Raw genomic sequence first — 25,943 nt, forward strand, 5'->3', positions numbered from 1 at the left:
AATGCCAAAGAAAACTATTACATATTTTGTGTGTGGGTGATAAGCTGAAAAAACTGTTTTATTATTCATCAAAAATTGGATCCAGATATTTCCTAGAGTGCCAAGATGTAGCAAGATGTATCAAATTAATTTACTGAGCACTGTTACTACTTAGTTGAAAGGTGAAATGAACCTGCTAATTTATCATCTCCAACATATTTTCACTGTAAATATAACCTATAAGCGGACACTGACACTTAAACAGAACCAAGGATAACCTTTTCTTGAAAATAAGCATATAAAATAATAGTCCAGACTGTACTGGAGAATTATCATCACAGAAAACAAAATCATCTCTAATTTCACCCATGTTTACAGGCTATTATGTACTACATCAGTCTTCAAAATGGCCTTGCATAAGATTTAAATGGAGCATTGAACTTATACAGACCTGTGGCATAGGGACAGATTTCACCCATTGTGAATATCCTCACTGCTTGTTTTCCTTATCCATCAATTATTATTGTGAATAATTATTTTGTATATTACTCATATTGCTGAAGCAGCCATAATCCCTCAATGGACTGTGGCCCCATTGTGCTTTGGGCCATACAAAGCAAAAAAACCTTAGAAGCATATTTTGTCTCTTGGATTATAATCTTTTAGGGGCAGGAAATTTATTTTCTCTTCTGCTTAACATAATGGTGTTTTCAGCTGATATGCATCCAAGCATGGTGGCAATATACATGTTTGATCATAACAACAACATATAGAAAATAGGAATAACTGATTGCAAAGCTTCAGCAGAAGAATCAAACTGGAGCAAAAGAACCTTTCTAACTGAGCAGGCTGCCTTGTTCATTTGTTGTCTGAGGTTTCTGAAAACAGGACAAAAGCATTCATTTGATGAAATCAGTGGGACATACAGGACAGGAGTTTAAAATAGGACTGTCTTCGGAAAAATTGTATTATCACCCTATTTATAGCACAGTTAGCATATTATTTAAGTTATTAAACATTGAACTGCTTCTTTTTTGACCATCATTCCATGTATAGTTAATATCACCAGTTTCTCATGTGGTATTGTCACATGTATAGTCCAACTAACCTGGAAGACATACCTGAAAAGCTCAAATTCACTAACAAACAATATGAACATCCAAGGAACAAAATGTGCCTGGCCAGTGATATATAGTCATTGAGTTACTTATCAGAAGAATTAAAAGAGTCCAAAGCTATCCTTGAGTATTTAATAATGCCCATAGAATTCAGCATTTTGCTACAACTTGCCACTGTACACATGGTACATATACCATGGCCTTTTTGAGTATGAGGCAGTTTAACATGTCAGAGCCCCTGCTATTCAGAGGAAAGCAGAAGACTCCATGAAGTTCTGTAAGGTACTTGCTGTGCCAACACACTAAAATGCACCTGAATATTTTGTGACGGGTCCTAAGGCAAACCCTTACATAGCTAGAAAGAAAGTAAAATCAGACACTAAGAAATACTGACCTCAAAATTCTTATGTTAGAATTAGAAGAATACTAAGATTCTTGTCATCCTTGAGAATCCCACCCTTGAAAAATAGAATAGTTTGCATCCATCCCTAATATCAATCAGAGATATCCTGTTCTTGCTTTCTCTTTTTCTTTGCCAGCATTTCTCAGTGTTCCCTTTCCACTGATATGTGTGTAGGGGCATGTATACATAAGACATTTGCTATGGAGCTGACTAATTAGCTCCACAGTAAAGCCTCAACTTCTATATATGCAGTCCTATTAAGCTGCAGTAAACTAATAAATGCTGCCATAGGATAGTACGTGTAAACACAAGTTCTATCCTGCAGTAGTGTTATTTAGTGCACCACAGGTAGACACTGACGGGGCTGGCTGGGGTACATTGCACGGGATGCATGCAAGCTAGACCCACACTGAAGCACTCTTGTGCCCCAGCCAGCCCCTCCACAGCACAGTGAGCTGGGCCAGAGCATCCCAAGCTGATCCCCTGGGCCCACTGCCAGCCACAGCTCAGCATGCTGTGGTCTTGGGCTCACATGTAAACATGGCACCTGGGAGCAATAAACTCTGGAGCAAACTGTGCCAGAGATTTTTCAGGCACATTACTTTCATGTATAAATGCACTCTGTATATAGTGTGTGTCTGTCTGACTGTAGTGGGGGGTGCTTTAATATTTTCTAGGATGCACTTGGTTTGGATTTTTAAAGCTTCCCTTATTTCTATACCATTCTTATTACAACCATAGCCATCTATTTAAACTACTACATAGTCAAAATGGTGGAGCATTTCTTGATATTCTTAACTGCAAGAAAGGAAACGTTTTCCCTAATACAGGGCTATTAAATAATGTCTCATTCCCCCCCACCCATCTACCCACAGACACGTACACACACATCCACTTTTAATATTCTTGTAAGCAAGTCCAAGACTAAAAAAAAAAAACAAAACAGAGGCTGAGCTAACATCTCACCCCTAGCAGCAGCCTCTGCGGGTCACATTGAGATGCACTGTTGGTGAAATGTGAGAATCTTGCATTGCTGATGCCCATGCTGTGTCTATTCTGTGGATAAATAGGCTGTCAGATTCCAGAGCTGTCAATCTGGCACTTTAAGCAAGTACTTTATCCTTTTTATCTCACTTTTTTAAGGTTTTCTATTAAGCATAAGAGAAAATATGAGTAGAACAGTTCTACACACTAGGAATATCTACCTGTCTTTTCAATGTGAAGAGCACATTTCTATACTATGAGATCTTCATGCTGATGAATTAGATTTGAGGGCTAGATTCTGAAAATCTTACTCTCACTGAGTGCCCTGTGCCTTGAGTAGCCTCACTGATTTCAGTACTCAGGGATAATATACAGCTCCATGTATCTAAAGCTGGGTAAGCATTACTTGTGATACTATCTAGAAAGCACTTACTATCAATCAGGAGGAGTGCTCCTATTGAAGAAAGCACCATGTCCTGTAGTGAGCATTTGCCAATATTGGGACCCTGCTATGTGTTACAATCTTAATATTACTTAATTGTGCAAGGGCTGATTTCTATTCTTAAAGCAGCTTACCAAAATGTGTCAATACCTGTTAGCCAGGTACAAACACTGAGTGACAGCTTCTGTGTATCAGTCATTACACAAATCCCTGTTTAGAATTTCAGATTTTTAAAAAACAGGTATTTTGGGTTCTGGGTAAAAGTATTTTCTACAAACATTGTGTAGAAAATCTTTTCAGAAAGCTTATTATTTCACTGATTACAATGAAGATATTTCAGTCTATTGTGTAAAGGGGCTCTTAGTACCATTTTTGCCTAACAGACTATAATGACTCAGCATCATGCAAACATTTATTTGAAGATCTCTTTTAAATGTCTTTTTGTACATTTTAGTAAAAATCTGAAGTATCCATTACTTGTCTATGCTCTTAAAACTATTTTTCAAAAACTAAATATATCCATCATTTTAACAGCTTTTTAAAAGAAAAATGCCAAAAATAATTATGTCATTTTGTGGCCTAATCAAGTGCAAGCTTTTAACACTTCTTTCCACCCTCCCCCTCCTTTTCCTTTTCTTTTCTTTCTTCTGCTTTTTTCTTTTTTTTAAATGAAATCTGATTTTTATGTTACTGGAACACAAAGTCTCTCCTTGGAAGGGCACAAATTGAATGAACTCATCTGTGGTAGCATAGTGTTTCCTAGCAACATCATGCCCGCACTAGTGTTGCTTCCTTCACTCTTCAAGCTAAAAGCAAAGTCATGTCCATTAATTCCCAGCTGCACCTAAAACTTTTCAGAGATTTTGCTGGCTCCCTACTGTTCATGTTTTCATCTTACTCATATGTTGTGGAGCAAACCTGCTACTGTGATCTGTTTATCTCTTTTCAGTTTCCCCATATAAAGCAAACCCTGAGTGTATATTCACAATTAATGTTCATTTTACATTTAAAACAAATCATTTGTCCTACAGCATGATGCTTCCCTTGATGCATTATCATTTTGGTCATTCAAACAACATGACAAACCACAAAGATAAAATAAAATGCCTTCAAAATATGTTTCACCGGGTGCAGAGTGCTGGCAACATTTTATAGCTAAGAACTATAATGCAAAAATAACCTTTCTTTCAAGCAAAAGGGGAATTGCATATTTTAAATGTATAACTCCAGCACTGGAAGGAAACTTGTAGGGCTTGTTTACAGCTATCTGCTGATAGTTTGGCTGTGCAGAATGAGTTGAATGGCCTTGGTCTATTCATAGAGAACGCACTATCACATTGCTAATCACACTTCAGTTGACACTAATTGACAATGTGTACAGAGGTGCCCTGTTCACTACTAGAAGTGATATGGGTTCAAACAATGTGAAGAACCTTTTATGGTATTGCCTGACATGTATCTTTTCTGTCAGTGGGCAAGGGACTTCATCCTCCAGGGCTCACAATCCAGGGTCTTTTACAAGTTCTGTGTTCATTTGGGAAAAAAACAAAACATAAAAGAAAGATACAAAAATGAACACAGCTAAAAAGAAATGAGACTGTCCACTTCCACTGAAACCAACAGGAGCGTGGGTACCCTGAATCATGCAGAGCATCGCCCAGTTAAGATTCCAAACTGCATCCATGATTTTCTGTAGAGATTCTAGGTTTTCTGGTGTATGTCAGCTTTCTGAGTATGCAAGAGCCACAAAGCCGGCACGTCACATCACCAGGGCAGTCCCCATGTCATAAACATCAGTGGACAGCCCTACTGTCAAAGCCAGGAGTATTGTAGGGGATGGGAGGGCAAGGGAGGTAAGGGCTTGGAATTCCAGCTCTTGTGGGCAGCTCCATGAGGAGCTGTTGTAGGCAGCATGAATTGGAGCTCCTCTTGGAGTTACTAGAGCTTTCAGCAGGGGCTGTACCTGTCCCCAGCCACCTCCAGAGTCTAAGAGGCACAAAGGTGATGTACAGTCATTATGGCCCTGCTCTGAGAGGTTTTGCCCAGAATCAGAAATGGTAATTTTCTTTTTTTCTTTCAGGATATTTCCATCACAGCATCCCTCGCTGTTTTCTAATAAAGGAACAGCCTACAACACTGTGCTTGGGTAATTAGCTAATTTCACTGTGTCCTTGTGATATTGGGGATATGAAATTGGAATAATTGGTTTATTAACAGCCACAGCTTAGGGTCAGTGTGGGACATACAAAGAGGTCTAATACATGCTGCTCCACACACAGCCTCCCAAATAGCACAGGAAGTGCTTCTGTAAAGCAAAGGGCAAGGCTACCTCCAGGCTGAGAGTATAGTTTGCCAAAGGAGACGATGTGATAGCAGCCTCCTAGTCCACTCCCATCAAGACTTTCCAAACATATTGTGAGGAGCACTCCAGAAAGGTATCCCTTAATCATGTTGCCTGCCAAGATTATTTTACTGTAATTAGAAGTAATGTTTACAAGAAATGTGATTTGCCCTACCAGACCAAACATTGATCCCTTCAGGTCTCACCTCTAACAACAGTCAGTAAATGATGTCCCAGAGGAAGGTGAGGGAGCCCCCATTTGCCCTGCAAAACTTTGTGGGGGGTAAAACAGTTCCTACAACAATAAGATTGAATACCAGGAACAAGTACTCGGTGGTCTGTGGCAGTTATATAGATAGCAAAAGTTCATTTCAGACACTAGCGAGAAGGTTTGAAACACAATGGTCCGGTTTGCATCCCATATCAAGATCAGTTTATATATTTCCAGTGTGGAGCCTCAGTATATCTCTTCTGTTCTCTCCCATCAACCTGTACGTAATATTCTAGAGAAATTTGTTCAATTGAATCTCCAGACTTCTCACCTACACGCTCAAATGAGGTGGATTAATGTGGATCAGATGTGACGTGTCTGCGTGTGTAGGGTCACCTAGGCTTCCCTCCTTATTGCTAGCTATCCATTCCTATTCTTTCATTCTGCTCAGGGAATGGAATTTGTTTCTGTCCCTCTGATCTAAATGATTATTCAGACAGATCCAATTCCTCCTACTGAGACCTACAGGAAGTTGAGCGGCAGGACAAGTTAGCCCATTATTCAGGCTTTTTTTCAGGACAGATAGGCAGCCTAGTAGTTAAAATATTTCAGTCCCAATTCAGCTGTACTCCAAGAAATATGAGTCTAACTATAGTCAGTCAAAAATATACATCATTTCTGAGGTAAGCGTGCGGACATATCTTTCAGAAAATGTTACATGCTGAATCCTAAGTAGTCTTAGTAAAAGTAGCTGGGTCCTTAAAAGGTTCCATTTAAAAGTGACTGCTAAGGAGGAAGGCTTTCAAAACAGTTTGACTGCACATTGTTTCTATTCCCACTTTGTGTAAAGAGAAGTTCTGGAGAATTCGATATAGTACTAAGAAAAAGACACAGGGCATGTTGTAACCCTTGTTTGAAAAGCCATTAATGTCAAGGGCAAAAAATAGGATTTAATCCTGTGTCAGCAAACTGCTAGTTCTTTGCACAGCAATGAAATAATTAAGGCAAGAACCTTGAATTTAGGAGAAAACTGACACTAGGATTCATCTTTCTTTAACAAGAGGGAGAGAAATGTGAATTTAAGTATCATTTCCCACCTTTCCTACCACCAGACGCTTCCTGCATCCGGGTGGGCATTTGTCCCACCAGCCAGAGTTAAGCTTTTTGTGTGCACAGTGGTACTTTTTCACCTTCCTCGAGTGTAGACTCTTAGTGTGAATCAGTGTTTCTTGTACTTATCTTCTTCGTTTCTTCAACCAGATGGCTGCCCTGATTTGTGCAATGGCAATGGGAGATGCACACTCGGTCAGAACAGCTGGCAGTGTGTCTGCCAGACCGGCTGGAGAGGGCCTGGATGCAATGTTGCCATGGAAACCTCCTGTGCTGATAACAAGGATAATGAGGGAGGTGAGCAAAAGTCTTCCAATTCCCAGTCCCTAAAGAACAGAGGGTTATATGCACTTTCGTCACGAGTCATTTTACTACAGAAAGACCCTCTCTCACACTATTGTCAAATGTTGTTGTTACATTTCTTTTGAAACAAATGAGATGGAGAAAGCTGTGTCCTTGCAGAAAGATGGCGTGACCTGAACAGCCTGCGTTTGAAAACAAAGGGCTCAGGTCATCCCTACTATAAACCTTACTGAAGCCGATGGAGTTTATGCCAGAGATAAATACGGCCCAGAGTCTTAAAATGCCTTTTTCCCTCATATACGCAGGCTCTTGCCACCTGTGAATTATAAAATCACTTACTATGCATAAGTGCACAAGCAGAGCAGCTGATTTAGCAGGTTGTTTGGCAACACGTTTTCACCTTTGTGCTAGGGGCCAGGGTCATGCTGTCATATACAAAGACCATACGAGTCATTGTAGCTTGCTGTCATATTTCACAGCTCACATAAAGAGCTTAAAGGGGCTGGATCAATTGTGCTGAACAAACATACAGTATATGGGGTTAGAGCCTGAGGTCCTCATTCAGTTTTCATTCTTTCCTTACTCAGGCAAACTCTTGTTAAACGTAGGATTTGTTCTGTGCTGGTTTTCAAGGAGGGTTGCAGCATGCCTTGTTTTCTTGAAGCCTCCAATTTGGAGTGAGGGGCACTGGGCTAAAGCTGTACAACAGGAATTTCTAAATAAGGCGTCTCGGTCTTGTTTTGCCTGAAGTAACTTTCTTGTTTTATCACCACCTCTTGCTAGAAATCTTTTCAACTACCTCTCTCTCTTCTGACGTTCATTATAAACCAAATATCTCATGTAGCTTCTTCCCTGCAAGTCCTGTACTTCTCTTTGGACCTCATTTATTGTAAAGATTACATCCATTGTTAGCTGATGAAGTATTTCTTCCAGTGCATAGCTGAAAAGAAAATGCTTTGTGTTATTTTTTTAAATGTCAGAGAAACACCATTGTTTTCAGATGTATTTAGATGCCTAATTCACTGTTCATTGTTTAGATGCCTAATTCATATTTTTGGCTACAGAAATTTCCTAACCCCTGAATAGAAAAAGATTTTTTTGATTAAACCTCAACCAAACCTTGAATTGTTTTAATCCTTTTAGACCAGATTTTCAAAAGTCCCCAAACTAAAATGGAAATCTGAAATCTTTTGAAAATCTGTTCCTTGGGGGGGAATTCTGTAATCAAATACTACAGGAGAGCTTTTAGCAAATACACAAACAAGAACATCATTTGTCAAAGCTGAGATCTGAATCCAAGTGTAATGATTGTTATTTCATCGTAAAGATTGATTCAAACCTTCTTTTAACTGCCAAACTATACAACTAAGGCCTACAGGTAGTAACTAACCTCCCACATGACTGAACAACCAAAAATACAAAACCTTGTAATGCTACTAATGATCTTTAATAAATTAAAAAGGAGCTGTCTATGTTCAAGACTTTTGTAGCAGGATTGATAGCTATTAATGAAAAAAATTAGAAGCGAGTATGTGGCCAATATAGCCCAAACATTTTGAAAACGTTGGTAGTAATATTGAGGGGAAAGCTCTTAAAATGATTAAGGGAATGTTTTCATATAGGAAATAGTTTTTCTTTATCTACTACTTATTTAATTTAGATAGTATTCTCCTGTTAAAATAGAGTTGTGAGACATTCAACTGTTCCTCCCAGTTAAAAAATTACAAGCCTCAAAGACTTTGCTGACAGAAGGCAAAAAGGATGTATAAAATGCAGAAGTTTAACGACAGGCATATAATATTAATCATCACTATCAAGCAAGAAGTGTGATTTTTTTTAGTTCATCAGAATCACGGCCAAAGGGAAAAAGGTGTAGACGTCCTGTAAATGAGACCTATAAACCATCTAGCTTCTTATCATTTCCATGCATAGGCAATCTATACAAATATTGTCTAAATTCATGTGCTTTCTGTCTCTTCCATTTGTCCCCAGTTGTAATAGATTATAATGAACTGTGCCATCCACTGTAAGAGGACAGAAACATGAAAGCTTTTGTTTAAAGAGAGCTTTCCTATTTCATAAGTGCCAATTAGCCCTAATTCCAATAATATATGATAAAAATTGTAAACTATTGCAGGCTTCTTCTAACCATCATATAGAATTTATCATTATTTCCCTGAAATAGAATTGTATAAGGAAGGGTAAATACCTGTAAGGTTATGAGTATCTATATAAGTCTGTATTTAGACATTGATGAAACTTTTAAGGCAGGCAAAAATCAAGGTCAGGTTCACATTGTACTAGATGCTGAGACAAGAAGAATCAATCTGTGTCATAAAGAGCTCACATTCCATATAGCCAAGAGAGCCAGTGGAAGAAGGCTAATATTATTTACATTTTGCAGATGTGGTACTGATAGCTAGGTCATGGACAGACATTATATTTGTAGCGATACAAACATCCTTGTAAAGGAGAAGACAGATGTGCACAAAATGGCAGAAGTGCTGCAGAAATGTTCCTAGATGAAGCAAGAACTTCTGTGTAGTGCTGCATTTTGTGGCATCACATGTAACATCTGTGCAGTGCACTGTAGCACTTTAATGGTATTCTTAGTCCCCGATATCTCACTGCACTCTGCTCTTCCCCCTCCCTGTGCTCCAAGAAGCGGGAGGGAGAATGCACAGCCACTGCCTGCTCCCTCACTGGCCTGCCCCCTCCCCCTGCCCTGCACAGAACTAGGCTGTTAGTGAGCACAGGACTCACCAGACTTGCTTGAGGTGAACAGAGCTGCTACCCAGCTGGAACCAGACGGTCAAAGGGGCTGATCCCGTGTGACCCTGGCCTGGCACTCATTAGCAGCCTGGTCCCAGGTGGGCTGCAGTTGTCAGTGAGCATGATAATGAGACCAGGCCCACCTGTGGTGAGTACAGCTGCAGCCCAGTCAAGAACAGGCTGTAAGTGCCAGTCCCAGTCCCATTCCCAGTCTCAGGGCTGGAACTCCAGCTTTGCTGCAGCTTTGCTCACTACGCATCCTGGCAGGTAGCAGACCCGTGGTGGAAGAGGTTAGGAGGGCAGAACAACCCCCTATTGCTCTTTGGCCAGACTGCATGCCACTAACACCTTCATGGTGACTATACAGTGCTCAAGATAAGGGATCTGTATATCTGCCTGCCCCTCCTACCAATACAGTTTTGTAGCTCTTCAAAATGATACAGCACTTACAGCACCAAATACATGCCTATCCATGCCCCTAGAGCTATTAGGGCTGGAAAGACCCAGTACTCACAATTGGGGCCAGATTTTTCAGGATTGTTGTGTACTCAGCAGCCCCTTTTAGGTGCTGAATGATTTTGAAAATCCAGAGACAACACTGAGCTGCATAAATGTGATCTGGATTCTTGTGACAATTTGGTGCTGACTGTGTGTAGCTGGCACCATGGAAAGTCTTCCTGTTTTAGAAAGTATGCACCACATGACTCGAGGTTGTGCAAGGAATTTGTGGCAAAAAGAACCATATCCCTGGAGCCCTAGTCTGGTGCTTAAATCAGAATATCTTTTATCTCTTTTAGTTTCATCCGTATTCAGTTCTATAGAACTTTTCCAGAAGAGACTTTGAGGAGATATTCACTATTTATTGGCTCTATCTATGTTGCTATACAGAGTTCATTATTAGGATATGTATAACCTTTCTCACAAATGCATTTATCTAGCCAGCCACCTATTTATATATTTATAGAGCTATCATCGTAACAACAGGTAAGCAGCTGCCCTATCCCATATTCTCCTCTAAGTGAATAAGTTGACTACAAGTTGAATATATTCTCATTTGTTCTCCCCTTCAACTGTTTTTAATATGGTTGTAGCTGAGTTCTGGCCTTTTAAGTGAACATGTTCCTGGTAGTGTTAAAGGGATGTTGTAGCCAGGATAGTCCAGGAAATAAGCAAGAAACAAGAATTTTTGTGGGTGATATCCTTTATTGGATCAACTGCATGATTGAGATAGACTTGAGATAGACAGGTTTTTAGGTATTACAGTACACTTCCTCTGGTCTCCAAGATCTGACGACAATACCCAAAAGCTTGTCTAAGTCTATTCTAACCAAGTAGTTGATCCAATAAATATATCACCCACAAAAAATCACACCTCTCGCATACTGGGTGCATCTATACAAGACGCTTTACTGAGCAGTAGAGCAAATTACTGTGTAATAAAAAAGTCTACATGTGTAGAACCTTACCGCACAGTAATTTTCTCTACTCAGCAGTTAATTTGCTACCTGCATATGCAAGTAGAAAATTAACTGCCACGTAATTACTGGGCAATAAGGCATGTGTAGATGGCTGACAGGAGTGGGAGATTGCTCCCTGCCCCTAGGAGCTCCCTGCTGCTGGGGGAGCTCTGCCACCAGAGCCTGGCGGGGGAACAGTGTCCCCCTGCCCCCTAGGAGATTGCTTCCTGCCCCTGCTCTGCAATCATGATCCTGGAGTGTGGGGGGCAGGGAGCTCCCTGCACAGGGAGAATTCCCTGCTCGGCGTGGGGCTTGCTGGGAACTGTCCCGGTCTGGGGCAGGTCCTAGCCCTGCAGCTTTTTCCCAGCCCCATGCTCCGATCGGGCAATCAAGGCATGGGGCTTGGAAGAAGCTGTGGGGGAGGAGCAGGTCCCAACCCTCTACCCCTATCTCTCAGTGGGGCAGCTAGCAGCGAGTTAGCTATGAGCCAGAGGCTCACTGCTAGTTGCCCCATGGGAGGATCGGGGCAGGGGGCTGGGACCTGCCCCTCCCCAGCAGCTCTTTCCAAGCCCCCTGCCCCTGATTGGGGAGCCAGGGTCAGAAGGTCCCTGCATCTGGGGCAGGGGAATATTGTCCCTGCCCAGGCTCTGCCACCAGAGAGCCTGCCCTGGTAGCAGGCTGGTAGGCAGCTCCCAGGGGTAGAGAGTAATCTCCCAGCCCCTGCCAGAAGTCTCCTGGCCCCATGCTCCTTGCCAGCCCCTGCACTAGCACTCAGGGGGAACCTAGAGTTCCCCCTGGCTGCTGCCGAGCTGGGCCAGAGCGGGTGGGAGCAAGGTGCTGTCAGGAGTAGCAAATCTGCTTCCAAATGGGCACACTTGTTAGATGCCTGCCCAGGGTGGGTTTACTCCAGAGTAAATTACTTTGAAGTAAACCCATCCAGCAGCATTTGCACATGTACATGTACCCACTGTTTCTTGTAATTCTGTGTTTGAATTCTAGTTAATCTGTGATGGAAATTTCTCATACTTCTCATGCAAGTATAGTGCTTTTAATTTACTACATTTGGTATAATCTATAAGGAGGTTTAGTCTATTTTTTGTGGAGATGTTTTTTCCCTCGTGCACGTAATTATTTCTCTCAGAGCACTGTGTTCCTTTTCCTTTCTTTCATCTAACAGCTAGAAGATTAAGGATTCCCTGACACTTATGAGGAAGATATCGGAGTATATGATGCAACTGGTTTGCTATAGACTGCAAGGGCTAGACTCAAGGCACCCATTAGTAGACTCAAGACAACTCTCAGAAAATGCCAGCTCTTAGCTTTCACATGTTTTTTGTGCAACAGAGCAAAAAATAATAGAGCAATTATGCTGTTGCAAAGAACTCAAAAAGACAACAACAGGTCAAGATGTTTTTGACACTGTGGGATGCATCCAGATGAGCACCCATGTGCATTTCCCTCTGGAAAAATAGCAGTGGCACATAGTTGTACCACTGCTGCTGCTTTGTCCCCGGATAATGCCTATGCACACACACTCTGGGGCGCAGCAAGTTGCCCCAGGTGCAGCAGGAGAGGCTGGGATCAACACCTGGGATGGCCCCAGCAGCCTTACCTGGGGTCTTGGGGACTTCCTAGGGCTCCAGCAGTGATGATCCAGCAGCAGGGAGCCTGGCCAGCAGCTGGAGCATGGCTCCAGTCAGCCAGGCACCCGTTTTGGGAAGTGCACAGTGCCACTACATGCGCTGCCCCACTTTTTTCTAGCGGAGGTTTTTTAGACACCAAGATCTCACAATGTCATAACCACCCCTCCTCCCCTGTGCTGCTAATTTTCAGCATGGGGAATGCCTGCATCTGAGGCATGTGCAGTGTGTGGCACCTCAGATGGGTCTGCAGTGACACACACCGCACATACATGCTCATTTGGATGTGCCCGTGGATTTCTATTTGAAATCTCTGGGTTTATCTTGTGAATCATGTGCAAGTGTTTGCAAATCTAACAGCTCTAATGTTGCCCCACACCCTGCATCACCCTTAAAAGCATCTTGCAACACCCGTGTTGAGAACCAATGCTACAGAGAGACAATCGGTTGCAGCCCACATGATGTGACCCACAGCATTAACTAAGTTGGATTTTTCTGTAAGTTCTCAAATCAGGCCATATCTTCACTCTGTGGGTGCCAGTGGTTGTTTTTAATGATGATTCTAATGGGACTAGAATTTATCCATTCGTCTTATAATCTATTTTAAATTATAACATGATTTCTAAATCAAATCAAAGTGTGGAAGATTATAGTGAATATTTCACTTTTTAAAAGATTAAATTTAATGGTCTCTCAGATGAATTATTCCTAGAAGTGGTACATTTGTCCTTGTCTTGTTAGGAGTTTTGCATGATTATTCTGTTTTGCCTCTATTATTATGTCTTGCACTCATGGGAACTCTGTGGCCATAACTGCAAAAGTGAAGTGGGCTTCTAGGATATCAGAGGATCTCTCACAGGTTTGAACACTTTTTGACAGAATCCAAGTGTGGCCCTGAAAAATGCACTAGTCAGATCACACCCAGATTTGCTTAACTAGTCCTTTTTTCTAAACCTGTTAAGATCCGCAGTGGTGCTGAGACATTTTGCTCAGAAAGTTTCAAAGGGAGGGCTATTTTTAAATGTGTTTAGAAAGAAGTCTGATTAAAGATATGCTTTTGGAGGGGGAGGGGGGGTGTAACTCCCTTTTAAAACCTTCCCCTTTAAAATCTTTTTACATGACAGTGATTTTTGTTCTCTCTCTCTCTCTCTTCTAAAATCATTTGAAGTATATTAAGGTATTAATTGTGGCCACTTTTAAATCTAATCCTCTTCCTAATCAAGGCCTTGGTAGCTTAATAGTTATTAAGCATTTCTGGGCAGATTATAAATAGTTCTTTGAGATTTTACGATGAACCAAAGAGTCATATAATTGTGATTAAATATATAATCCCCCTAAAACAACTTGCATAACTATTTAAATCACAATGGATTTAATTTGTGGAGTTAAGGGATTAGAGACAAGATTTAAAGGGATGGTGAGAAAGGGTACTTTTACTTTAAGTTCATATTTCTTTTGACTTCCTGTGTTAAATGAACAGTTGGATTGTGTACAAGCCTATTCAGCACTATCATTCCTCTTCAGTTTTTTTGACCTCTAATAATTGGGCTCCTTCTAAATTCTGAAATGTCTAGTCAGATTTTACTGTAGGCCTCATAGCACCTAGAGGCAAACCTGTCACTGTAATGCAAAGCAAAACCCTCATCTCTTTCCAAGGCAGCTAGTCTACTTAGGCCTTCGGTAAACCACTGCACTCAGGGTAAAATTCACGCCCTCAGAGGGGTCCTCATCTCTAGCCTGATGGCATAAAAATTCTAGAAGTTAATTTATCCACCATGCTGCCAAAATCAATTTTTGGTCTTCAATACCAGTTTCCTCCAGTAACTATTCCAAAGCCACATAGCAACTCTGAGTGCTTTCACATGTACTGGGGATACGTAAGAAAGTGGCGGTAAGCATTTTTAGAGTAGTGGTTCTCAAACTTTTTTGGGTTGCATAACCATTTGAGAACTTGTTTTACTGCTGCACACCCCTTGAGTCTGTGTTATGGATAATAGATAAAGCAATGCCTTATATCACCACAGCTACATTGTAACCTCTCCAACACCCTAATACATACGGAGTTATTCTGCATTTTTTGTTTTTCTTCCCTTGCCTCAATTTATATTTCCCCTCTCCCTCCTGCTTTCCCATTCCCTTTCCTTTCACAGGCCCTCTACTTCACCCCATAGCTCCAGTTTGAGAAACACTGCTCTAGAAGTGACTGGATGTCACAAACTCTGGGATGTGTTTCTGATTTTCCTGCTACTTCATTTTAACACCTGTTTCAAAGCCCATATCTCTGTGCCTCAGTGCTCTTGTGTATACAATGTTTGGTTTCCCTATTGTTACCCATTGCTTAGAAATCTACAATAGTTGTCCTGTATTTTAACTGCTGCAGCATCTTGTACTTCCTGCCTGTCATTCATTGCCTTGCAGCCAATCAAGAACTGGAATAGTCTCCAGAGAGTTTGGGATTTGTGCTTCTTGTAAACACTAGAGATTTTATAAATGGGATTATATATATCATATGCATATCATTCTAAGGATTAGCATTGAGGCACCCAAGTCTGAAAATGCTGGTCTTAGTTTAGTTTCCCAAGCTGTAAAATGTGGACAGGAATTTGTATGCTCCCCACAGAGAGACAGCAAGGATTATGTAGTTAAATGGTTAGAAGAGTAAAGCTTTAGGCAAAAATGTATATATATTAGGAGCTCTTTAGTCTCGTGGGTATCTTTACACATGCTCTGGGGTGGAGGGGGAGGCATTTTAATTAGAGCAGCTCTTAAGAACCTCTGTAATTAAAATGCTTGCAGCATCTCATGTATTCAGCATCCTGCTCTTCAAGATCGCAGCAGGGGTGCTTTAACTAAAACTCATTCGACGAGCTTTATTTAAAGCTCCCCAGCCAATGTTTTGAAATGAAGGGATGCTGAACACACGTGACACCGAGGCTGCTGGAGCGTTCTAGTTAGAATCCTCCAGCTGACTCGAATAGTCAACTCAGTTAATCAAGTCTGCTCCAACGCGTTGTAATTAGAATGTATCAGAGCAGGCATCGGGCACATGTATAGATGCCTCATGTTATTTTAGTCAGTGTGTGCTGTCTTACTGATTGATTTTTTATTTGTATCTTTGTTTTTCCTTTTTAATTTGGAACTTATAAAATGCTGAAAACATTGCAAAGTATGAAAAGTCTTCTTAAGTACTAAAATGCCCACCAAAGCCTGGTATAGAAAGGAAATATTTCCATTGCGTTCAGTTCTCTATTCTCTGGAGATTTCCTACTGCAGCTGGCATTGATCAGTGGAGAGATGAGGATCAATTTCACTTTGAGTCCCATCATTCTTGGTGAATTTTCTACTAAATCTGAATTCTCTGATATTGCAGGGGCCTTAAGAAAGACCTCCATCCTTATCTGAGCCAGAAATCCTAACTTCATGCAGCGCTAGTTCTTTCTTCCCAGGTCTCCTCTCCTGGTCTCTTCTCTTCCTTCCCCTCTCTGACTTCTGTACTTCAAACTGCATTCTTTCCTCTTCCTTTCTGTCATACTGCCTAAAGATCTCTAATGCCATCTCTTATGAGTGAACCCTCCAGAAGTTTCCTTCCCCTAAGGCTAAATTGCAGCTGTCCTGTGTGCCTAACTAAGATGAGGAAGAAGGTACAACTAGTTTCTTTCTTCCTCTGAACCAATGCAAAAGGTGGCAATAATATTTGTGCACCCCAAATTCCACAGTTTGGAAAGTCATCTAATGTTAGTGGCTAAACTGTTCTTCTAGGGGATGGGTGAAAATCAGCCATTTCCTGAATAATTGTGATAGGGAAAATATTATATACCTCTTCTATTAGCTGTGCTCCCTTCCCCACGCCTACTCTGGAGGCACTGTGCTTTACACAGTGTAATAATCCCCTCCTTCACAATTTAAAGCTGAGAGTCTAAATTACATCCTCAAATAATTGATTAGCTCTTTGATCCTTAACCCTTAATTTCCTTTCTCATTTTATAATAATTTACTTATTTTATAGTACTTATTCTTTTGGCAGGAAGGAAAAGCAGAAGAGATGTATCAATCAACCCCATGCAAAAGAAAATATTGAAAGAGTTGAGGAGAGGGACTTATGTGGAGCCTTAAGGATGACTAAAGTTGTACTGGCAAGGTCATTCAAACTAGTGAGGTCTGACTTCTGCTGCTTGCTTTACACCCAAATCAATATTTTTTGTATTGAAGCAGGAGTAGGGAAAAACAGGGAGTAGATAACTAAACATCTAACTGGACCATGCTAAACTACCATGACTCAGGGCATAGCTTCACTGAGACGCTTCATTCTTTGTATTCTTCTAGTCGATCCAAAAAAAAGCCCATAATGACAGGTGCAGCATAAAGCAGTAAGCTGAATTGAATCAAATGAGGTTTTTTTAGGCAAACCAGGAAGTTTTTCTTGTTTTGTTTTTCAAATTCCTACCGAGGTTAGTTCTAATTTAGTGACACAGGGCCATCTGTCAACCCTCTCTATGTGAATATGCTATGCCATTTGAGAAAGGTGTACACATTTCAGAGGGCAGATGTACCCCCTCAGTCTGTTATTGTATAGCTGTAGCGTAACTACAAAATGTAGTCAGTGATAATTCTGCTTGGCACAATAGACTTAAGATAGTCAAGGTCACCTATATGCTCAGGTTTGAGTTGTCTCCAATTTAAAGATAAAATGCGTTTCTAGAGCAATTTGCTGTTCTGTGTGGTGCACTTGACCATTGAAAGGTTACATGTTTGGTTTTTCTTAGAAAAAATCATCTCTGAAATTAAAGAAAAAAGACAATAGAAAAATAGAAAGGATCTTGCCCTCTTTCAGTAAGCATTTGGACAAGCTTTGCTTTTAGAGAATTACAAATCCTGTGATTTGATACTGCATCAGGCTCATGACATTTAAGATAATACAAGTATTTCACAGCACAAAAGCAAATCATGTAATTTAGCTTGCCTCAACAAGCACTGCCTCAGCAGGGGTCTCTAATTCATCACAGACAAAAGATTTTATGAGGTTCTCAATATAAAAACCCACAATACCATGTGAGCAGAAAGCCTCTCCAGCGCCAATACAATGGGCAGTGTATGCAGTCATTTTTAGAATATCTGATGCAATGAATACTTGAAATCCGTTGATAATTTTTTTGGGGGGTGGGAGGGAGGATGTTGTTCAAACTTTGAATAAACTCAAAGGCGCTCTGTGTATCTAGGCTGGATTTTAAACATTTAGGAAGTGTTAATAAATCTGCATGTATGATTTTTTTTCAGGCCCTTTCCATTCTCAAAGGCCACAGCTACACGAGACACTTACTGCGCAGTAGTTTGTTACTACTGCACAGTAACATTGCATGACATGAACTGTGATGCAATGTGACTGCGCAGTAGTAACAAGCTACTGCACAGTCAGCATCATCAGGAAGCCATGTGGGGATGCTACTGTGCAGTAATACTTGGGTATGCAAATACTAAATGACTGCGCATTAACAACTGGACAGTCACCGTCTTGTGTAGATGTGGCCAGAGCATCTACATAAATAATAACTAAATGCTTTATATATAAAATCTTCCTGTGGGGTAAATGACTATGTGATTATACAGTTCATAGGGAAACCAAGGCAGAGACATTAGGCAAGTCCCATTTCATTTGTATGCACCCAAGTGCTACTTCATTGCACCAAAATGGCACTTACATAGCTATCTTTGGGCATGTAAATAGGGCTTAGGAACATAAAGGTGAAATAGGATTTGAGGCTTAATGACTTCGTATTTCAATATATCTACAGGTATCAGTAGCTATCTGGTATAGGTTGGAGTCAAGTATGCATGCTCTTACAGATCTGTTCATGGACAATATTTGGGCACTGAATTCCCATGTTCCAAGGCAGAGCGTGGATATGGAGTGTGAATTTAAGGAAGAGCATGAAAAAGTCTTCAGGAGCCTGTGGAAAAGCTGGATTAGAGGCATGGCTATGTCGGCAGCCACAGCTAGGATAGCTCTACAGCCTTCTGTTCTTCTTTCACCCTGATGCTCGTATTATATGTTGCTTTCCTTTAACTGCTTGAATTCTGGGTTGCACAGGGGCCCTCAAAGTAGGCGCAGAAACTATAGCTCATTGGCCTATGCTGCTTCACACTGGCTGGTAAAGCTAACCCTTGCTAAAGGAACTTTTCAGCACTGCAAGAGCAATTTTACCTACACATTTTGTCATTGAGGCCACTCTGCTTCTCTCTGGGGTTATGATTTGCACTCCGGCTTCTCCTGAAACACAGTCTGGCCTCTGGTGGAGGTCTGAAGGTGTTGGAGCAGTCAGCTTGGCCCCCAGCAAGTTTCTGTCACACCTTAAAATGGAAATATATTTATATAAATTCTTATAATTTATACAGAGTCTCTTCAGCTTGGCTAAGCACCAGGCAACAGGGGGGAAATGAATCTACAAATACCTGATGTCTGTTAACAACAAGAATGGTGAGGAATTATTTAATGTGGTATCTGGAGGTCTAACCAGTAGTAATAAGATCAAGCTATGAAAGTGAAAAGTTAGGCTGGATTTGAAGAAAAAGATCCCTGATTTTCATTAGGTTGTGGAATACTTTACATGGGGAGAGTGATATGCTCCTGAACAGGACTAAACTAAAATATACATGTATAGACACCCTATGAGAAATAATCCTCCACTGGTAGGAGAAAAAAAGTAATCTGATAAACCAGGCTCATTCTCTGCAAACCAGGTAATTTGTCCATATAGTGAGAAAAGAGGCTTACAGCGTATGTCAACACGGCACAGTACAGCACAGTGGAGAGAGAACCCAGGTACTTCTGTCCTTTTATAGCAGCAGAGATTTTGGCCCTAAACCTTATACTACCTGACTAATATTTAAAGTATCCGTATACATACACAAAGAGAGAAAGCAAGCAAGAGAGAATATGGTGTGTGTGTGTGTACATACCCTCAAACACAAATACAACTGAATATATTGTTCTGAATTTAAGAAAGGAACATTGGTTGAGTCAGAGTCATTAGTGACCTATGCTCTCTCTTTCAAGTAGTGAACATTATAAATTGTACATCAGTTCTTGGCAGTTTGTGCTGTCACCATCACTAACACATTTTTGCAAGGACGTTGAAATGTCTGTACAAACCAGCTTCAAGTTCCAGTGCAGTAGAATCAGTAGGGACTGTGTCACTATGAGTTTATATTTTGGCTTTTGTCTTTAGGACATGCTATAAATACATAAGTAAAGGGAAAATCTTGGTTTCTTCTATTTGCTAGTATAAAATTAGTTCTTTTTATGTTCTGTGGCAGAGAATCTTCCATAACAGACCTGTAAAGTCCTGCATGCAACTCTACTCAGCTTAGCCTCAAGTGGTGAATATGGCCATACATCAAATAATAAAGGGAGTTCCTCATAGAGTAAGGGGAGCAGAGCTCCTTTAGATAATATTGGTGAAAAACCTTACTGCATCTCTCTGTGTTCAAGGACAGAGACATGATATGAAAAAACAGCTCTTGGAAGTCATGGTTTTTTTCTTTCTAACTGTATCACTCAGTAGAGAAAGGAAGTCAACAGTGAAGGGCCCTGTTTGGTCAGCAGCGCAGATATCACTATCTCTGCTGGGCGCTTGTTAGGCCTTGCAATGAGGAAATTGATCAAGAAGGGGAAAATAACACCAAATCACTCCAGAAACACAAAATACACAAGTGCACAAGTGATTGTTTTGTTTACATTTAATATGTTAAAAGTCTAGTTTCATGGAGCAAAGTTAGAGCTGCAAAAATGCATATGTATTGATTAACGATAGGCAAAGGAAATGGATATATTTGTTAACAAAAAGTGAAGCCTTAAAAATGAACACAATTGTCACTTAATCTGTTGCTGAAAAGGCTTGGTAATTTGGAAAAACCAAGAGTAGCAATGAAGAGCTAATCTTGTGCTGCCAGTTTAAATCAAATCAGAGCCTCCTATTTCCTTCTCTGCTGGGCTAAAGCCAAGTCAAGAGTACTTTCAATTATTTCAGTCTTACTTTTAAATTGTTGGAACGGATTCAACATCATGTTGACACCCATATACAGTAGTTTACCCTGGTGTGCAGGCAAGAGGGTTTCAGAACTCCAGTAACTAGGCATTGCATCTTTTAACTCTGACATGTCCACTGTAAAGATCAGTGGTACTTTAAGGAAACCAATTAAAGTTTCTTTCACTGTATTACGAATAAAGAAGTTCTGAGTGCTGTCTTAAAGGCCCAGAACCTGACAAAAGCCTGGAATACAAAGTTAAAACAAAACAAAGCTACTATATAGTAGAAACAGATGAAGTTCATTGCAAAGTTCTCTGTTGCAAAGTTAAATCATTATGACAGCTGTTATGTTAGGCAACTAACTCTAATAGGGTTGATTTGGTAATAAAAGTGTTTATTGGCAGAAGCTGACAAATCTTCCCATTTTCCTTTAAATGGCATTTAAAAATAGATAAACACCAATGGAATTATGTACACTTTTATCCCTGTGAATGCAGATGGTCAGGAAATGAGGTTACTGGCTGGCAAATTTTGGCATAAATGGAATATAAATTCCTAAGCATCTTCATTCTTGAGACATTTCAAAGAGATGAGTTAAATGCAGATAGTGCACAGCCTACACAGGCAAGCAGAATGCCTGTTATGCATTCAAAAATAGTCATCAATGAGACTCGCATGTGAAAAATTAGGGCCTAGGGGCTAGCCCCATGCTCCCAAAGCTGGTTCGCTGCTGCTGGAGCCCCGGGAGGTCCCCAGGACCCCAGGTAGGGCTGCTGGGGCCAGCCCAGGTGCTGGTCCCAGCCTCCCTTACCCAACCTGCGGCAACGTGCTGCATGCCAGAGTGTGCGTGCATGGGGATGACTAGCAGCGGCACAAATATGTGCCGCTGCTAGTTGTCCCCAGGGAATGCACCTTCCCGCTCATGGGCTCATGCCCAAAGGAACCATCTTGATAGTCTGGGAACACATAGGATCACCACTGTCCCACAGCCTTCAACTTTGAAATCTTCACATGTATCCAGTTGTTGGCACTGGATTTGTGACCCAGATACCTTGTGCCGGGTGGACCCAAACCCTCAAACTGACCATGACTTCTTTCATTCAATAATTGGCAAATTGTATTGATACACAAAGATGGCAAATAAGAATAATGCAGACACAGAAAACAAAATAATCCCCCCGCCCACCCAATTCTATATCTACTAGTCCTAGGGGTGTCACAGAGGGAAGGTACACCTGGCCAGTATGCGAGCTTTTCCCTGTGGTTCTTTCTTGAATGTCAGATGTCAGCAGCCTGAAGATCAAGAGCTGGGGCCCACCGCCCCCCAGTGGGGTGGATGAGATGGGCTGGTGGTATGCCCTCTGTCCATAGTGGCCTTGGGTTCCCCCCTTGGGGGGTCATTTCTAGGATTGCTTCCTTAATTTTTGGAAAAACTTGTCAAAGAAACCATTCTTGACAGGCTAACAGAAAGCAACATTCTGAGGAATAGCCGGCATGGGTTTGTTGCGGGTAGGTCTTGCTTGACCAATCTCATTTCCTTCTATGACCAGGTGATGTATCACCTGGACAAAAGGGAAGTAGTTGATGTCATATATTTGGACTTTAAAAAAGCCTTTGACCTCATGGAAAATTTGGGCAAATGTGGCCTCAACTACTTCACAGACTGATGGCTGGGGAACAGGCACTGAGGTCAGACCCAGACACTGGTAGGCATTCAGTGACTAGTGGCATCCCCCAAGGCTCTGTTCTCGGACCTGTACTCTTTAATGTCTTCATAAATGATCTGGACACTAGTGTCAAAAGCTAACTGGCCATGTTCGCTGATGACACCAAACTTTGGGGAAGAGTGTCCACCCTTGAGGATAGGCTGTTGATCCAGGCCGACCTTGATAGGCTTGCAAGGTGGGCAAATAAAAACCTGATGGCATTCAACACAGAGAAATGCAAGGTGCTCCACCTCAGGAATAAAAACCCGCGTCACAGTTATAGTCTTGGCAATGCTACACTCACCATGACCAAAAGAGCCTCGGAGGTCATGATTGACCAAAGATGGATGAGCCACAAATGCAATACCGCAGCTGACAAAGCGAACAAAACTGTGGCTTGCATCTACCAATGCTTCTCAAGCAAGACCCAAGATGTCGTCCTTCCACTGTACTTGACCTTGGTGAGCCGCAGCTGGAGTACTGCATCCAATTCTGGGCTCCACAATTTAGGAAGGACGTGGAAAAGCTTGAAAGAGTCCAGAGGAGAGCCATGCATATGATCAGAGGGCAAGAGAACAGGCCTTGTGAAGAGAGGCTGCAAGCTATAGGACTCTTCAGCCTGGAGAAGCGCAGGCTCAGGGTGACTTGGTGGCAGCCTATAAGTATGTAAGGGGTGTGCATCAGGATCTGGGGAAACACCTGTCCACCAGAGCACCCCAGGGGATGACAAGGTCCAATGGTCACAAACTCCTGCAAGACTGTTTTAGGCTGGACATAAGGAAAATTTTCTTTACTGTCCAAGCCCCCAAGGCCTGGAACAGACTCCCCCCAGAGGTAGTGCAAGCACCTACTCTGGACACTTTCAAGAAACATTTGGACGTTTATCGTGCTGGGGTCCTTTGACCCTAGCTGACTTCCTGCCCCTTAGGCAGGGGGCTTGACCCAATGGTCTTACGAGGTCCCTTCCAGCTCTAATGTCTATGAAATCTATTAAATCATTGATTGGTCTTCCTGTGACCATCATACTGTCCATGTTCTGTCCTGTCAGCTTATTCCTTGTTTTCCCAAACCCGTCACATGCACAAATCTTAATTTGGTCATTTACCGGTGTCTTCATTTGGCCATGCCCTGGGCTCCTAATTTGGTCCATCCACCAAAACCAGAAATCCCACGGGCCCTGCAGTTCATCACTGTGGCCTAGCCAATGCTGTAGAGCCCTTTATCTCTGTTATGAGTACACTGTTCATGTTTTTAATTTCCCAGGATGAGTATACCTGCTTGTCCATTGGCCTCAGGCACAGTGTCTGCCTTGAAGGCTGTGAACCTTTGTCACAAACAGGCTTTTAGAAATCAATTAACCCTGGACACCCCTTGGACCTATTTCTAATGAATATCTACTCTACCTACAAGCCAACTCCTAAAAACAAACCTCGAAATGTAGTTTTCTAGCCATCATCCAGGGCCATGCTATGTCCATTGGCGTTGTGCAAATGTAAATGACAGTGAGGTTCAGCCAGTTACATCAGTCCAGCATAAAATCATAGTAATTTAGGATTGGAAGGGACCTCAGGAAATCATTTAGTCCAACCCCCTTTCAAAACAGAACCAACCCCAACTCATTCATTCCAGCCAGGGCTTTGCTGAGCCGGACCCTAAAAACATCCAAGGATGGAGATTCCACCACCTCACTAGGTAGCCCGTTGAGGCCAACATATTGTTTTCATTTTCCTTTGGGGGTTTTTTCCCTCATATTTTGATGGATTTTCTGTAAATTACTCAATGTGTCTAACCATATTTTTATATGCTTAACAACTTTATATATACTAGATACAGCCACTCTGATCTTGGACAATTCCATTGTTTAAACTTTTGCTTTTGGTTTGTGTGGAAGGCTGTAGCCTGGACTTAAGTCATCCCCCGTTAAAGTCAGTGGAAAATGGAAATAATTTCTACATGCATGCTGTAGAAAGCTCTGTCATTCACTCCTTACTATTTTTTTCTTCCAAAACGGAACATTTGGGGCGTTGAAAATCACCTTGATCATTGTCTTTTAGTAATGCTGCCCTTGACTTCTCACAGTAATAAAGCTTCACACTGGCCTAAAATACTCATTTAAAAAAATGTCCTTGCTTTCATATGTGGAGTACTAACATATCTGAATTGACCTGATGAGGATAATGAATTTAACATGATAAGAATAATGGGTTGCAGTTATCTTCTATGATGTATAGCAGTATTTAATTCCCTTTAAATTACCATGAAAGATATACTCATGTAATGGAGTCATAGCTGGAGTTTGTTTCCAACTGCTTTTTATTTTTTTCAAAGTTACTGTGGGACAGTATAAATTAGAATATATTAAAAAGCAGATGTGCAGACAAGCAGATTATGTGTATACTTTACATTAGGTTACTGGACACTTTTAACATATTTTCAGAACTCTGGTGTGAAATTTGTATATTCACACACAACACACACACATTTGTGAAATTCATCCATTATCAAAGGAAGCATATGCTGGTTTCTTGCTGGTATTGAATGGAGATGTTTTTAGCCTCCCAGGTCCTGAACTGGCAATTCAGAACAGTTTGATTGCCTGCTTGATTGTTTGCGAGATAACTGTAAGATTGGCAGTGACAGGGTAATTTACTGAAGATTGCAATGTCAGACTATATCCAAGGGGGCTTGCTGGCATAAAGATGTGATTCTCATGACTGACAGGCCACTGGGAGATCGGTGTGCCAATTTAAAGTTCATGGTCTTCGGCTGCAGGAGCCCATAATCATACTGCATGATGAGGTCATTATAAACATAACGTATGCTCACATACAGTAACAGGCATTGCAAAAATGTGCAGTAGCTTGAGAAGACAAACATAAGTTTATCAAAGGGAGTAATTTCTATCCTATGTTTTGCTTCTGCTATTTCTAATGTGTTGATAGGATTCTCTTGATTGACAGCCAGTTGAATAAAAGAACTGACGAGACTAAAGAGCGGACAATTTTAAGTTCATGGTTGTGAAGGTGTCACAAACCCAGAAAGAGCAGGATGCTGAGGAAAAAGTGCTCAGTGCTTAATAGGAAAACTGTCTGGAGTTATAATCTGAACCCAATGATGTCCTCACATTGATTATATAAAATTTGTGGAAAATAGACTGCTGAAAAAAACAATCCCACCTCTAGGATGGAAGGGGCTTCAAGATGAATGGAGTTCCTAATGTGAATAGGCCACTGACCTTAAAGAAATCTATAGTTCTAACAAACAGGGAGTTCATCTAACTTAAGATGTTTCCATGGGTGCTGAATGAAGACTTGCCAACATATCTTAGCAGTTTTCTTTTAAAGTCAGACACAGTTATTTTGATCATACGAGTTTTCACTTACTTCAAGTGCAAGCCATAGGAGATATGTGGCTAACTGCAAAAAGCAGAGAGCTCTGTTCCTTACACTCTTT

At 41.2% G+C, this 25,943-nt stretch overlaps 1 protein-coding gene across 1 annotated transcript in view; it reads left to right on the forward strand.

The window, feature by feature from the left end:
• Window positions 1-25,943, forward strand: part of LOC102385477 (teneurin-2) — an 818,212-nt gene that overhangs the window by 719,159 nt on the left and 73,110 nt on the right. The window contains exons 13-14 of the mRNA XM_025205636.1: window positions 5,007-5,072; window positions 6,739-6,885. Coding sequence (XP_025061421.1) covers window positions 5,007-5,072; window positions 6,739-6,885 — 213 coding nt within the window. The remainder of the gene's footprint in view (window positions 1-5,006; window positions 5,073-6,738; window positions 6,886-25,943) is intronic.

Source organism: Alligator sinensis, unplaced genomic scaffold (genome assembly GCF_000455745.1).
Source record: "Alligator sinensis unplaced genomic scaffold, ASM45574v1 scaffold7_1, whole genome shotgun sequence".
NCBI lineage: Eukaryota > Metazoa > Chordata > Crocodylia > Alligatoridae > Alligator > Alligator sinensis.